At 41.0% G+C, this 17178-nt stretch overlaps 1 protein-coding gene across 4 annotated transcripts in view; it reads right to left on the reverse strand.

Moving 5' to 3' along the window:
- EML4 (EMAP like 4) overlaps window positions 1–17178 on the reverse strand; it is a 132250-nt gene that overhangs the window by 49378 nt on the left and 65694 nt on the right. For all 4 annotated transcript variants that reach the window (XM_058668021.1, XM_058668020.1, XM_058668019.1 and 1 more), the window contains exons 2-3: window positions 12023–12205; window positions 3061–3190 (exon numbers count right to left, since the gene is read on the reverse strand). In XM_058668021.1, coding sequence (XP_058524004.1) covers window positions 3061–3190; window positions 12023–12205 — 313 coding nt within the window. The remainder of the gene's footprint in view (window positions 1–3060; window positions 3191–12022; window positions 12206–17178) is intronic.

The following is a 17178-nucleotide window of genomic DNA, read 5'->3' on the forward strand; positions in this document are numbered from 1 at the left end:
TAAAATCTCTGGTTAGGGATTTATAAAGTTTCCAAAGCAATATATCATATAAAGAGTGCCCCATTTGGATGGAAATAACCTCCCTCTTATGAATTTCTGCTACGTTCAGCAGATTGGGTGAGGCGGAAATGGGGAGGCAGAGAACAACAAGATCTCTTAAGGATCTCAAATGAAGGAATCTGTGACACTTTGTATTATCTATGTGAAACATATTAATGCCCAACAAACACATGCTAAATTAGGTTATTTCTACTTTCTTTGTATACTTCTGGCTTCCACTGAGTTTTTAACTTTACAATGGTACAAATCTGAATTTAGTATGTTATTTAAACAAGAAAGAAAACTGATAAAATACAAAAACAGAATTGAAGTTCTAGGAAACCTAAGTTGAAACTTCTACAAAGACTGTAAGTGCTGTTAAATTTAGGATGATGACACAAATTTTCAAAAACACAGAAATCGGTCCCAATATACTTTGGCAGAGTATTCAAAAGTAGTGAGATTTAAAAATTATACAAAGTTACTTATAGGCATATTTTATGCAAGACACAAAATAGGAATTTGATCAGAGACATTCTTGGGAAAGGAAAGAAGTTTGAGCTTATTTTAAAAAATTAACAAATGGACATATATACACACATACATATATATATGAATATACTTTTAAGTTAACAATGCTTGACATGTAAAATTTCCTCCTGACTCCTGAGTCTTGATTAATCAACCACCTGCTATTCCCACACTGGCTAAGAACACATTATACATTTTTGACAACAGTATAAAAAAGTGAATTCCAATGCTGAAAACCTTGAATCCCAATATTAAAGGTAGAAAAGCACAAATGATCTCTTGTTTTTAATCAAAAGATATTTTGTAATTGGTAGATAATAGGAGCCAGCACTGGAAATCAGCTGGTAATGCACCTGTGATGTGAGCATCCTCCAGGACACAAGCTCATACCACAGCTGCTCTACTTCTGATCAACTCCCTGCTAATGGCCTGGGAAAAGCAGTGGAGGATGCCCCAGTGTTTGGATCTCTGCCAGTGGATGGGAGACCTGGATGAAGCTCCTGCTTCTGGCTCTGACCTGACTAAGCCCTGGCCATTGCAGAAACTGGTTAGGGAAACCAGCAGATGACGATCTCTCTCCCTTCACCAGATGGCTCTTCCTCCACGTCTTCCTCTCTTTGTAACTATCTTTCAAGTAAAGAAATCTTTAAAAAAAAAACTGCATGGCCTATATGAAAGTAATGTTCCAAGAACATTTTTTAAAAATATAGGTTTTATATACAATTTAATTATCTCATTATAACAGTTCAAAACATTAGATATCTTGAGTGACTTTTTTCATATTAAAAATTATTTGAGAGGCAGAAAGAGAGCTCCCATTTGCTGGTGTACTCCACTGATGACCACAATAGGTAGGGCGGAGGCAAGCTGAAGCTGAAAGCCTGGAATCTAAGCCAAGTCTCCCCGTAAGCAGCAGAAACTCAACTACTTGAGCCATCACCACAGGCTCCAGAGGTCTGTGTTACAGGAAGCTAGAATCGGAGCCACAGGTGGGCATCAAACCCAGGTGCCCCTTTGGGAAACGGGTGTCATAACTGGTATGACAATCACTAGGACAAATCTTTTAATTGTATTTCTTCATATATTTCAGTATTTATTTACTTATTTGAAGAAGCTTAGAGAAGACAGTGACATTTCTTAATCTAATTCAGCTCTTATACTTTCTGACATCAAGTCTGTTTACTTGCTCTGTTCACTGTTTCCTAAAACATGTGCTATGAAATACAATTCTGTCAAAAATCATATCAACTAAACTGACTTTGAAATTAAAAAAATACAAAAATACTTGAGTTTCTTCCTTGTTTGTCGTAAAACATCATGAATGCACACACAGTTAAATTTATGTGGGACCAGTACAACCTAAAGGGGATTTTCCTTCTGGGTTATTTCGAAACAACTGAGTCCCTCAATCATCAAGTAAGAATCACTGCTGATGTTAGATGGACAAGTAACTACTGTGTATAATAATAATCACTACACAACAGCAAGACAGTGTTATATAAAGAAATGGGCTGAATCAGAGCTATTAAGGATGCGACAAAGGGAATTTATTAAAATCTTGTATTAAAACTTTCTTCCACTAATGTGTTTTCCATTAGTATTTGTCCTTCTCTTTTTAAAATATAAGTAATGAATTCTGGCATCCTTCAGAGGGGAAAAGTCTAAAATCTGTAATGATGACACCAAGACTAAACATCCTGTTATTTCTTTACCATTCCTACAGCAACTTTTTTGCTTATATATCTGTAAATCTCCATTATGAATAATTCAGTCACTGGCATTATTTTATTCAGGTAAATAGTTACTATTAGCACAAGGTTACACATTATTCTATTACTTAAGGTATCTCCTGACTCACTCCTTGAAGTGAACAGTTGTAAAATAAGGGAGTTGATCTCTTACGGTTTCTCCAAACTCTTTATGGAATAATTTGCTAGAAATTTCAAAAAAGAGATTCTGTAAGCAATTTTATGAGAACAGATTAAATTACTGCAAACTTGTACATTACAGTGCATTTACAGCCCTCTTACCCACCATCCCCTAATATACAGATACATGCACATGTATACACACACACAGAGTACCTCATTTTGAATTCAGCCTTCATGTTACAAAGAATAAAAGTTATTACAGCATTTAATGCCTCACTAATGTGAAAGATCGTAATTTTCCTTTAACACTGATGTCAACTATATTACTTAATATGCAAATCTCATTGCTATAATTTCATTAAACCTATCAATATTTATCAATAAATGCTTGCTAAAAAGAATTACAAAGAAATAAGAAAAACCCAAAATTAAAGTCACGTTCTTTGGAAATGACCAAATATTACGAATGTGAACTAAATGAGCACAGGCTGGATGTCTCAGTTAAAGAATTCAAAGAACATGCTTACTTCAATTCCACATTTCACATTCTTTTGAAAAGTAGACTGATTAACCACATTCAGACAAATCTGCCATCTTTATCTTCTTTAGAAATGGATACCTTTTAGCAGCAGATGAAAGTGTTTCTTTTCTTGCAATTGAAACAGAGCTTGAGTGACTTGGCTTTCTGTTTGCACCACTGCCATTGCTTATGCAGGACATGGAAATAGCTTCTCGAAGGCCTGACTGACCTAAAGATAGTTAAAAAAAATCTTTTTTATAACAAACCTTTAAGTGTTTCTCATAGATCAATTAGACTGATCACTCCTCTCCAGGAAAGTAGCACTGGATGTTAACAGTTCAATAAAAAAAAAAAAAAAAAAAAAAAAAAAAAAGCAGCAGAAAATCCAACACTGTTAAAAAGCAGCTAGGTTAATTGATAGCAACAAGGTTTGTTCTCCATACATGGTAGCATTAAAACACATGATTCAAAGTTGAAGTAAGCCATAATTCTCCACATCACTGATCTTCAGAAAATTTTGTTGAAACTATAAATTTTGAATCCCAAAATGCCAAATATTGAAGTGTTACTGTGAATAAACAAAGCCCTACTCACATCTGTTTATCTATCCACCTTCATACCAAGTCCAATATCTGTATCAATCTATAATTTGCCAATTTTATCTCAATAGCTTCTGCAATTGGCAAATCATCTAATCATTTTGCTGAATTTTTCTGTTCAAGATCATCAATGGCTTATCACTGATTCAATGGATACTTATCAGCAGTCATTTTATTCAACTTTTCTTTCACTTGCTGGTTCACTCCTCCAACTGCCTGCAACAGCTGGCGCTGAGACCAGGTCAAAGCCAGAACACAAATATTCAATCCAGGTCTCCCACACAGATTCTCCATTGCTTTCAATGTTCCTTACCTACCAGACCAGGCTCAATTCTTGACATTCCTGAAGCTCACAATCTATGCTTCAGTTTAGAAGCATAGATTCTGGGCCCCGCGCCGTGGCCTAGCAGCTAAAGTCATCGCCTTGAAAGCCCCGGGATCCCATATGGGCGCTGGTTCTAATCCCGGCAGCTCCACTTCCCATCCAGCTCCCTGCTTGTGGCCTAGGAAGGCAGCTGAGGATGGCCCAATGCATTGGGACCCTGCACCTATGTGGGAGAACTGGAAGAGGTTCCAGGTTCCCGGCTTCGGATCGGCACAGCACCGGGCCGTTGCGGCTCACTTGGGGAGTGAATCATCGGATGGAAGATCTTCCTCTCTGTCTCTCCTCCTCTCTGTATATCTGACTTTGTAATAAAATGAATAAATCTTAAAAAAAAAAAAAGCAGCAGCATAGATTCTAACAGTTTAACTTCCTATACATACCACTTTCATTCTTGCATCTGGACATTCCTTCAGCACTTGAGTTTAGTCACTTGGATATGGATGCCCCAACAGCATTCTACCCAACACTCCAAGAGCCCGTTCCATCAAGGTCACTATTAATTCTACAGTTCAAAACAGTTTATAGTACTGGGAATCCTTAATATTTAGATAAAATCATGCATGATAACCCAAACCAGAACAACTGAATTAAGTAAAATAGAGGCAGAAACTAAAAAGCAACTGAGGGGGAACATTTTTCTGAAGTCAACTATATATTCTTTGAAATTAAGAACTTTACAAACTTAACTTCAAGATTCATAAAAGTGATTCTTATATTTACACAAGTTCCTAGGTGGAATCCATCATTAGCTCAGTGTGTGTGTGTGTGTGTGTGTGTGTGTGTGTGTGTACAAGCACACTTTTCTCGATCTTCCTAGGGTTAGGCACTAGAAAGCCAAAAACCTCTCAATGTCTTGCCTGTAAGATCTGGAAGCAAAAATGACTTCAGGGATCAAAGTACAATAGCAGTTCTATTTCTGAGCAGCAACTAACATGAAATAAGAAAAATTCAGGCTAACAGTCTATAAACCAGGAAGGCACTAATTTAGTTTTAATTACATTGGAAAAAATAATAAATTCCAGGGTTGGAGGCCAACGAAAATGTTTTTATTTTATGACAGGAAAATACTAGTCCATATGATTTATATTTCTTGATGACAGACTCAAGCATATTACCTCTCTGATACCTTAGACTGACAGCTCCTAAGTAGTAATGAATTTTCCTATACCCTAGACCTGGCAAAGTTAAGTTATAACCAAGGTCTACTACACAATTCATAGCTAAAAATTCAAAATTCTTATTATTCCAAAATACAGTATCCTCTAATTCTATTTTAAAAACAATATTTACTTTGTTTTTTATTGGAAAGGCAGACATACAGAAAGGAGAGAAAGAAAGATCTTCACCCGCTGGTTCACTCCCCCAACTGGTCACAACATCTAGAGCCGAGCTGATCTGAAGCTAAGAGTTTCTTCTGGGTCTCCCACGTGGGTGCAGAGTCCCAAAGTCTTAGGCCATCCTCCTCTGATTTCCCAGGTTACAAGCAGGGAGCTGGATGGGAAATGGAGCAGCCGGGACATTAACTGGTGCCCACATGGCATCCTGGCACATACAATATGAGGATTTAGCCCCAAGACTGATGCACCAGGCTGAATTTCCTCCAATGCTTACATTTCTTTCAATCCCTCTCTCCAAAGCAAAATTTTCTTGTATCACAACTTCTGATTTCTGTAAGTTCCCTTCTTCCCGAATTTACAAAGCCATCCTAAAAGGTTAGCTATACATGTATTAGTAAGGAACTCTGCCTGCTTTCAAATATCTTATAATCTAGTAAGGACAACAAATATTATGAGGAGAGGAGTAGAGAAGAGAGGGGAGGGGAACGGGAGGAAGGGAGGGGAAGGGAGATTAGAAAAAAACATACCAAAATTTAAAGCAAATGACAAAGTGAGTGTTCTGTGGAGATAAGCTGTAATTGCGACCCCTGAAACTCTCTATCACAGTGCTGGGTCAAGTCTTGGCTCTTCTGCTTCCCACGCAGCTTCCAACTAATGCCCTGAGAAGGCAGAAGATGGCTCAAGTACATGGCAGATGAAGATGGATCTTCTGGACCCAGGATTCGGCCTGGCCTAGACCTGGCTGACGTGGCTATTTGGGAAATGACCAATATACAATCGTTCTCATTCTTTGTCTTCCGAACAAATGAATTACTGAATTAAAAAAAAAAATAACAAAAGAAATAAAGACCTTTAAGGATACACAAAATTTTCATCATGGGGGCAAAGAAGGCACATGGAGAAAGAGTCCCGCTTGAAACTCCATCTTTAGTTTATTTCAGATTCCCTTCACATAGCTCTATCTGTATGCCTTTTTCTCCGGCTTCATTTGCAAGATCTTGGGCATCTTTCTCAATCTATTAATTGTTTTACACTTTTGTTTGCTTGTTAGTTTTGGAGTGGGTGGAGGGAAACTGACTGCTACATGTTCTTCATCTAATTTTATTTTCTCTAATTGGAATTATATCTGCACTTTTTTTTTTTTTTTTTTGCTATTGTCTCACAGAAAAGTAAACCCCTTAGACTTTTTACTTCTTAGACACTGATTTTTTTCAAAATATTTTTAAGGGTAAACAACAAACACTAGATTCTCATATAGAAACAGCATTCGGTAAACGTAAACTGCTGAGCAGTTTGACATAACATACACACCAATGTATTCCCATGCAAAAGAGCATCTTCGAAAGTTCTGAGGCATTCAGTCATTTTAAGCCACACCTGAAGCAGGCTTCTGGCACAACACTTAAGACACTAGTTAAGACGATCACATTCCATTTATGGCAGTGCCTGGATCTGAGTTCTGGCTACTACTACGCTTCTGATCAGCTTCCTTATAATCTACACCCTAGGAGGCAGCAGAGGATGGCTCAAATACCTGGGTTCAGACATACATGTGGGGAGAGCTGGACTAGCTCCAGACTCCAGGCTTCAGCCTGGCCTGGGCCTAAAGCTGTAGGCACTTGAAGTGAAAAACTGCACAGAATATCAATCTTTGTGTGACTAATACTCAAAATGAAAATGATATTTTGTGTTAGCTTCCCAACCTGACAAATATATGTATTAACAATAATTAGTGAATCCACGACAGTCCTTGTTATTTTTCTAATAATGCGGTAAGAGCCAAAAGATACAGATATCTGTCTTTAATACTTCAAATTCCACATATCAGAAATCTCGTTTTAGAAAACTAACCTATTTCAATTTTATCTCTAGGGTATTTCAGTTCTCATGTGTCAAAGATTATCTGATTTGCCAGCAGTTTCCTTGTTTAAATGACTGATTACAACTTTAGATAAAGCTGATATTTTTACCTCTGCATCATTGTGTACTAACAGCTTGTCTTCATTTAATGCCACAGTGCTGTACTCTCAAATTACATTCAATTTGTCACCCAAGAGGTCTTAATAGATTTCCTAGGCACCACCTGTAGCATTACTGGTCTTCCTGGTTATTAAAGCTGCCAAACTATTCCCTAGGCCTTCCTTTTTGCTCCAAAGCATAGGAATTTCTTTCGTTAGGCAACGATTAAGTTGCCATTGGTTCATACATAATGAACATATGCCGTCAGAAGGAAAGAATTTTCTGACAGAGAAAGTATTTGAGAAATTTAAATGACGGCCCTTTTTTTTTTAAAGACTTGTTTTCTTTTCATTGGAAAGGCAGATATACAGAAAGGAGAGACAGAAAGTTCTTCCATCGGCTGGTTAACTCCCCAGGTGGCCACAACAGCCAGAGCTGAGGCGATCTGAAGCCAGGAGTTTCTTCAGGGTCTCCCACGTTGCTGTATGGTCCCAAGGCTTTGGGCTGTCCTCGACTGCTTTCCCAGGCCACAGGCACAGAGCTGGAAGCAAAGTGGAGCAGCCAGGATAAGAACTGGTGCCCACATGGGATCCTGGCGCTTGCAAGGCAAGGACTTAAGCCATTAAGCTACCGTGCCAGGCTCAGGACTGCCTATCTTTATTTTTTTTTTTTAAAGATTTATTCATTTTATTACAGCCAGATATACACAGAGGAGGACAGACAGAGAGGAAGATCTTCCGTCCGATGATTCACTCCCCAAGTGAGCCGCAACGGGCCGAAGGACTGCCTATCTTAAAAAAACCATTGTGAAACCTGCTACCTCGCTTAAGAGTACAGCATCAAATAATTAAGGTAAGAAAAGGGCTTAGGTTTTAATACTACTGGCATACTTAACATAGCTAAAAGAAAAAAAAACTATTGAAAAACTTAGGTGTGTTTCTGATTGCGGCATTAACTGCCTGGCAACATCATTATGAAGTGACAGAATTTCAGTAAGGTATCAGCACACAAATCATTAATACTGGTGTTAACCGTACATGAAGCCAAGTCCTATCTTCTACATAATCATTTAGCAGAATTAAGCAATACTTGCCTGAAGGAATGAGAAAAAGATCTGTCCAACCACTGCTTCATAAAAGGATTCTACTCTATTTACCCACAATGGGCTTAGTATCACCTCTAGAGAAAAATTCTCCAGAAAATTCAAATATCTTACAAAGATGATAATGTGATACTGTCCTCTTAATAATTTAACTGAAAATGAATACTTATAAATTCTAATTATACATCCAGGGCTAAATAAACATAGTGTTTAAAAACTGATGTTTTTTGGGCCCGGCCAGGCATGGTGGCCTAGCAGCTAAAGTCCTCGCCTTGAACGCCCCGGGATCCCATATGGGCGCCAGTTCTGGTCCCGGCTGCTCCACTTCCCATTCAGCTCCCTGCTTGTGGCCTGGGAAGGCAGCTGAGAATGGCCCAAGGCTTTGGGACCCTGCACCCACTTGGGAGACCTGGAAGAGGTTCCTGGTTCCTGGTTTCGGATCGGCACGGCACCAGCCGTTGCGGCTCACTTGGGGAGTGAATCATCGGACGGAAGATCTTCCTCTCTGTCTCTCCTCCTCTCTGTATATGACTTTGTAATAAAAATAAATCTTCAAAAACAAACAAAACGATCCGGAAGACTAGCATTGTGGTTGGTATACAGCGTAAGCCTCCACCTGCCATATTAGAGAGGCAGTTATCTGCTGCCTGTTGCACTTCTGATCCAGCTCCCTGTTATCTCAGTAAATTACTTGGAAAAACAGTAAATAATGGCCCAAGTGTTTGGGTCCTTGTCACCAACATGGCGGAACAGCCCAGCCGCTGAAGCTAATTAGGCAATGCCCTAATATACGAAAAATTGTGTCTCTTCCTCTCTGCCACTCTACCAGCTTCCAATAAAACAAATGAACTAATTTAAACAAAAACTGAACTTGAACTCATCTATGAGACAAAGAAATCATGAATGAGGACAACTAAAACACAATTAAGTTTTCAAAACTTATACAAAGTGATGTAGGTGCTAAGTGACTGATGTGTGATTACGCAAAACACTATGTTATCAGAATTTTTTAAATAGTAGCCCTTAAGTTTCCTTTAAGTGTTTCAGAAAATTCTTTACTGAAGTATTTTTGTAAATTAAAAACAAAAGGAAATATTCCTTTAAATTTTTCTCCACTAACCCAAGACTACAAATCACCACTTTTTTTAGTATAACGAGAAATGTTTAATGACTAATAACATAAGCCATTTAAAATAAACTTTAAGATTTTTTTTAAAGATTTATTTTTATCACAAAGTCAGATACAGAGAGGAGGAGGAGAGAAAGAGAGGAAGATCTTCCGTCCAATGATTCACTCCCAAGTGAGCGCAACAGTCGGTGCTGCGCTGATCCAAAGCCAGGAACAAGGAACTTCCTCCAGGTCTCCCACATAGGTGCAGGGTCCCAAGGCTTTGGGCCGTCCTCGACTGCTTTCCCAGGCCACAAGCAGGGAGCAGGAGGAGAAGTGGAGCTGCAGGAATTAGAACTGGCACCCATATGGGATCCCGGAGCGTTCTAGGCAAAGACTTAAGCTGCTAGGCCACCATGTTGGGCCCAAGATTTTTTTTTTAATTGGAAAGTCAGATACACAGAGAGAAAGAAAGCCAGAGGAAGATCTTCCATCTGATAATTCACTCTCCAAGTCGCTACAATGATTTGAGCTGAGACTATCTGAAGCCAGGAGCCAGGAACTTCCTCTAGGTCTCCCACTAGTTGCTAGGCTACCGCACCAGGCCTTTAATGCTTCAAGCTTAACACATGTGCCCAGGTGCTTCTGGATGGGAGGCCAAAGAATGGGTTTTATAGTATAGGAAAGAATGATGCCCTTAGTCCTTTCTACCTCCAGACCCTTACAGGAACTCAGCACTTCTCTCATATATCTAAGCTGTATTTACGTATGTATGTATGTATGTATATATGTATGTGTTCGTTTATTCTTTTATTTTGAATATAGAGGAAGAAGGATGGAGGGAGAAAAAAAAAAAGAAGGGACTGGCATGGTAGTCTAGTCTTCGTCTTGCACGTGCCAGTTCTAATCCCGGCAGCCCTGTCTCCCTTCCATCTCCCTGCTTATGGCCTAGAAAATAGTTAAGGACAGCCCAAGGCCTAGGCACCCTGAACCCACATGGGAGACCCAGAAGAACCTGCTGGCTTCAGACTGGCTTAGCTCTAGCCATTGTGGCCACTTGGGGAGTGAATCAGATGGAAGATATTCCTCTCTGTCTTCTCTCTATAAAATCAACCCAAGGAGGGGCCCGGCGGCATGGCCTAGCTGCTAAAGTCCTCGCCTTGAACACCCCGGGATCCCATATGGGCGCCGGTTTTAATCCCAGCAGCTCCACTTCCCATCCAGCTCCCTGCTTGTGGCCTGGGAAGGCAGTCGAGGACAGCCCAAAGCCTTGGGACCCTGTACCCGTGTGGGAGTCCCAGAAGAGGTTCCAGGTTCTTGACTTGATTGGCTCAGCTCCAGCTGTTGCGCTCACTTGGGGAGTGACTCATCAGATAGAAGATCTTCCTCTCTGTCTCTCCTCCTCTCTGTATATCTGACTTTGTGATAACAATAAATAAATCTTTAAAAAAAAAAAATCAACCCTAGAAAAAAAACTCTTAAAAACATTCTCAGTGACTGAAAGAAGGGAAAGGACACTAATGTGCTCCAGTCAGAGCAACCTGTCCTCTGACCATTTTTCCTAACTTCGAAAACTCCCAGTATCTGTCCCACCATGTTTTTTTTTTTTTTTTTTGATTTATTTTATTTTCATTACAAAGTCAGATATACTGAGAGGAGGAGAGATAGAGAGGAAGTGGAGCTGCCGGGATTAGAACCAGCGGCCATATGGGATCAAGGCGAGGACCTTAGCCACTAGGCCACACTGCCGAGCCCCAAACTCCCAGTATCTGGAATTAAACCTCACTGAATTAGGGTTGGACAAATCTTCAGAGTTTAATTAATCTCTTCAGGATTCTGTTAAGGACCACAGAGAATGCAGAATAAAATTATTTGAACTATAATAAGTATCTCCCTAATAAGAGGTTTGATATAAAATATATAGATATGTAACTATCTATAGAATGAGATACAAAAAAGGATCTGATTTCTATCCTCAGAAAATTTATGATCTACTTGAATTCAAAGTTCACACAAATAGTCTGATTTAGAAGGGTGAAAGTGCGGGCCCGGTGGCGTGGTCTAGTGGCTAAAGTCCTCGCCTTGAAAGCCCCGGGATCCCATATGGGCACCAGTTCTAATCCCAGCTGCTCCACTTCCCATCCAGCTCCCTGCTTGTGGCCTGGGAGAGCAGTTGAGGACGGCCCAATGCATTGGGACCCTGCACCCACGTGGGAGACCCGGAAGAGGTTCCAGGTTCCCGGCGCGCACTGGCCCGTTGCGGCTCACTTGGGGAGTGAATCATCGGACGGAAGATCTTCCTCTCTGTCTCTCCTCCTCTGTGTATATCTGGCTGTAATAAAAAAAAAAAAAAAATGAATAAATCTTTAAAAAAAAAAAAAAGAAGGGTGAAAGTGCCATCAGTAACATGAAACAAAAAGTCCTAGTTTAAAATTATCAGAATGTTTTGGAAAGAGAAAGGAAATAGGAGAACAAAACAATCCAAGAAATTCATTCTGAATTGCCAATTTTAACGTTTACGCAAAACATTGCAAAGCAACTCTTCTTATTTTTCCTCACATTTACAATTACCTTTACTTGGGACTGATTTTTTCACTGAGGCCACATGATCTTCAGAGATTGCAAGACGTCTTAGAACATCAGCCAAAGCTGCCTTTAGCAGAGTGATTTCATCTTCTTGTTGTTGGACTCGTAACTCCAGGGCTGACAGGCGATCTTGAACATCAGAAGTACTTGCAGCAGAAATACTATCATCTAAAAAAACATGAAGAAAATGAAGCATTTTAAAGTCAACTGATTAAAAAATAATCTGCTAAAAACAAACAAACAAAACCAACTATGCCAGAGTCTGGTTTTATAGTATAGCAGGTTTTTACACTCGTGATGTCTGAATTCCATACTGTAGTGCAAGTTCCAATCCTGGCTACTTCTGATACTGATTCCTACTATAACATCTTGTGAGGCAGCAGATGATGGCCCAATCACTTGGGCTAATGCAACCAACATGGCAGACCCAAATGATGTTCTAGACTCACTCTGTCCAAACCTGACTATTGTGTCCATTTAGGATTGAATCAGTGAATGGAAGCTCTTGAGAGTTTGCTCTACATCATTCTGCATTTCAAATAAACCTTTTAAAATATAAATAAAGTGATTATTTTCAAAGTATTGCATGCTCACAGCTGTAAGCCCTGTTCTGTTCTTTGTGCATGTCTGTACCCACCACAATAAGATGTTGCTTAAGGGCAGCTAAGATTAAAAAAAAAAAAAAAAAAAAGATGCTTATTCAGTTCCCAAACAGCCATCACGACCAGGGATGAGTAAAGCTGAAGCCAGGATCCTGGACTTCTCTCAGGGCTTCCCTATTGGGTGACAAGAGTCCAAGAAACTGGACCAACTTTTATTGGTTTCCCAGGAATGATAGCAAGGAGAGGTATTGGAAGTAGAACAGTCAGGAATTCAACTGGTGCTCATGCTAATACTGCAAGCACAAGCTTAAAAACTACCGCATCACAGTACTGTCCCCCAAGCCAAGAAATCTGATGAATACTTTAGTAACTAGGAGTTACAATTTCGGGGAAAAATGTTTAGAATAGCAAAGTCAGATTGTATCTCTGGGAGTAAAAATTCAAATACAAGCTTGCTTGTATCCCAGAAAAGAAATCTGAAGAAATCCCAACTAATCCCAAAACAAAAACACCTCCAGCTTGCATCTTTATAGAGTGCACGCTGACAACACAGGAGGAAGACGGAAAGAAAAGCATAATCATAGGAAAACTCAGGTCCTGGTGTGATGGCTCAATAAGCTAATCCTCCCCCTGCAAGCTATAACATACCATATGGACGCTGGTTCGAGTCCCAGCTGCTCCACTTCCCATCCCACTGCTTGCTTGTGGCCTGCAAAAGCAGTAGAGAATTGCCTATAGCTTTGGAACCCTCGTGTGGGGCCCGGAAGAAGTTCCTGGCTCCTGGTTTTGGATTGGCTCAGCTCTTGCTATTTGGGGAGTGAACCAGCAGATGGAAGATCCTTCTCTTTGTCTCTCTTCTCTGTGAATCTGATCTTTCCAATAAAAATTAAATAAATGTTAAAAAACTGTGGTCTGTATCATGAGCAAAGGCCACTTCTTATCAGGTCCCTGGAAAAGCAGGACAAGGATGCCATCATCCCTTTGAACACAAGTTAGCTACGAGAATAGATAAGGTAAGTTTAATGAGCAAATTGCCATACTTAATTTTTTCACTATGTTCAATTATTTTTATCACAAACATTTCACATGCAACTGTTTCATAGTGTTGGTTTAATTAAGATCATCTCCTTGACCAAAAAAAAAATATACATATATGTGTGTGTGTGTGTGTGTGTGTGTGTGTGCGCGCGCGCGCTTTTAGGAAAGGAAAAAAAAATGTTCCCCATGGTAAATTTTCCCTATTTTTATGCCATCATCTTTTTTTTATTATATTTGACAATCTTTACATAGCTAATTAGGGTAAAAAGGTTCAAGGGCTATAGGAAAGTGGGTAAGACTATTATCTCCATATTGTTTCCTTAATGTTTAAAAGGAGATATTAAGGGAGAAGCCCCACCCAGTTTCCTATCCACCCCAGGTCCCGGATGTAGGGCATGTTCTGAGGTTCTTGCTCAAGTGGTTTTGATGGTTCACCAATTATGAATCGCTGCCAATCATGCCACTCCAAGCACAATGAGGTCTTTGAAGAATCCACTAATTGACATAGTCCATCATAGATTCTCCGTTTGTCCAGTATTTCGCTACCAACATATAGTTGAGATGGTTGATTGACCTGTTCTTTCTTCCGTCTTTTCTTGGTTTGGGTTCTGAGTCCAGCATTTCCATTGGGGAGATCTCCAAAGAAACTTTGTCTGAGGTGTTCTCAGATCAGACTCTTGTATGTACTAAGCAAGTACAGGGCCTGGCACAGTCCATCGCCCTGATCAGATGGTGGTTGCAATGGCTGGGTTGGTTCCGTTTTCACTCCCGACTTCCACTGGAACCAATGGGTGTTGCAGTCCAGCCTGGTTCTGCCCAGCACATAGCCCTCGCATAAACCAGTGAGAGCTGCAGCCTAGCTGGAGCGACCCACAATAACCCCCACCAGTGCCGCCCCCTACCCTGGTTTGCCAGTATGTGTAGCAGTAGTCCAGTCTATCCCACACCCCATTCGGCTCTCGTACATGTCGATGTGTATTAAAGCTTAGTTTCATCTAACCAGCTCCACTATGCAGCCCACACAGATGCTGTTGGTGTCTGTCTAGCCACCCCAGCCCCTGTCCTAGTTTTCGTGCCCTCTGTGGGAGTGGTAACCCAAGAGGAAGGAGCCCACTATTTCCCTCCCAGGCCTCTCCTACTCCCAGATTATGCACTCTCCATGTGGTTCTGTGGTTTGACTTGACAGAATTAGACCACAGTGCCAGCTTTTGCCAGCTTCTGCCAGCTGATGCTGTGGCTAAGCCCAAACAACCCTCACCCACTCTAATTTTGTTTGCACCAGTAGGAATAATCTGCCCAGCCTGGCTTTTCCCCGATCTAGTCCACATGAGGCGCACAGGTGTTGTAGCCTTGCTTAGTCTGGTCTGCCCCCATTCCAGCTCATGCTCTCCAGTGGGAGTAGCTATCCAGCAAGGGAACCCCCCCCAATTGCCCCTGCCGGTTCCGCCCCCTCTATTCCTGGTTCTCACATGTGCTGGTTGGGCGCTGCCGTCACATCCGGTACAGGCAACCTCACCTTGGCATTCCGTATTGTGCACTGTTTTTTTTCGTGACTGAACCTGGCTCAACCCACACTGCTCTGGTGCTCGAATTTGCCAGTGGATGACGTGAACTGATTCAGCCTGGTCTGCTCCTGACCCATGCCAAATGTATGCCAGTGGGTATCTTGCCATGGCCTGTTCTGGGCTGTTTCCTATCATGTTTCTTGTGTTTATCTGCTGGGTCTGTGTCCTGTCAGCGGAGTTGCCCAGGCTCCTCCATCAGAACCTCTCCCAATGCCAGATATTGCGCATCCCAGGGGGTCCATGAGCCAGTCAGTTCACCTCCTGTCCTAGCAGGAACAGTGGCTTTTCCTGACTGGCCTTCAACCCAACTGGTCCTTGCTGTTGGATATTTCAGCCCAGCCATGGCTCATCCATACCCACATATGGCTCACACATGGCTCAGTAGGGGTTGAGACCTAGCCTAGACAGTCCCACACCTATCCTGGTTCTCCAGGACACCAGAGAGTGTTGGAGTCTGGCCCGGCTTGGTGCATCCAATCCCAGTCCACACTTGTTATGCCATCATCTTAATTGTTTTTTTTTTCTACCAAAATGTTCCATAAATGTATGGCTTTGTCTGGAAACTCAAACAAGAAAAACTCATCTTTTAATTATCACATCATCATATACTCCATGAAAACCAAAAGAATCACCACTGTCATTGGTAATGATCATAAGGCGCTTTTTATTTTCCCTTACTATCATATTCCCCCAATCTGCACAAAAAGCAATACTGCTACTGCTATTTTTTTTAAAGATTTATTATTATTGGAAAGCCGGATATACACAGAGGAGGAGGATAGACAGAGGAAGATCTTCCATCCGATGTTTCACTCCCCAAGTGAGCTGCAACGGGCCGGTGCGCGCCGATCCGAAGCCGGGAACCTGGAACCTCTTCCGGGTCTCCCATGCGGGTGCAGGGTCCCAAGGCTTTGGGCAGTCCTCGACTGCTTTCCCAGGCCACAAGCAGGGAGCTGGATGGGAAGTGGAGCAGCTGGGATTAGAACCGGCGCCCATATGGGATCCCGGGGTGTTCAAGGCGAGGATTTTAGCCACTAGGCCATGCCGCCGGGCCCACCACTGCTACTTTTTAACTAGCAGAAGACTTCTTGTTCCTCCTTCTTCCCCCTAATTATCCAACCTATCTAAAAGTAAATTATGGTTGCTGGACAAACACATAAGCCACAAATTAGGATATTGATTAAAATGGTGGCATTTGACATCAGAGTGCTTGGCAGACCCTGAAGAGTACATGTGATGGTCCAAGTGATTAGATTGCTGCCAACTGAGTAAGGGTCTGATTTCCTAGCTCCAACTTCAACCCAGTTCAATTCCCATTGTTGCAGGCATTTGGGAAGTGAATCACTAGATGAGAACTACCTCTCTTTATCCTTCTTAGAAGGTTTTAAACTTTTTAAATATAAAAATAGTTTCTATAAAGACCTAACACTGGTCTTAAGTGTACAATATAAACAAAAAGACTGTCAAAGGTCTAGTTATAACAAATTATGTCCAAGGCTATGTTAGAGTAAACTTTTTGTTGGGTGAATCAGAAGCCTATGCATAAGATATATAGAAAGATAACTAGTATTGGTTGATTCACTATAATTCAAGGGGAAATAACAATTGTAACAAAAAACTTTAGGCACATTTGCTCATAAAGCGAAAGAAGTCAAACTCAGAAATGTTCAGAACTCAGAAATTTTTATATTAGGGGATGGCATCCAGCACACTGAGGCTAAGCCACAGCCTGAGATACAGGTATCCCATATGAGTCCTGGTTTCTGGCCCTGCTGCTCCACTTCCATTCCAGCTCCCTGCTAATGCATCTGGAAAAGCAGTAGAAATTGGCCCATGTACCCACATCACCTTAAACCGGCTTTCTTACCAAAATTCGGCCTTGCTGCCATAGTCTTTTGGGGAGTGAACCAGTGGTTTAAAGATCTCTCTCTTTCTT

The sequence above is a fragment of the Ochotona princeps genome, chromosome 8, assembly GCF_030435755.1.
Source record: "Ochotona princeps isolate mOchPri1 chromosome 8, mOchPri1.hap1, whole genome shotgun sequence".
Lineage (NCBI taxonomy): Eukaryota > Metazoa > Chordata > Mammalia > Lagomorpha > Ochotonidae > Ochotona > Ochotona princeps.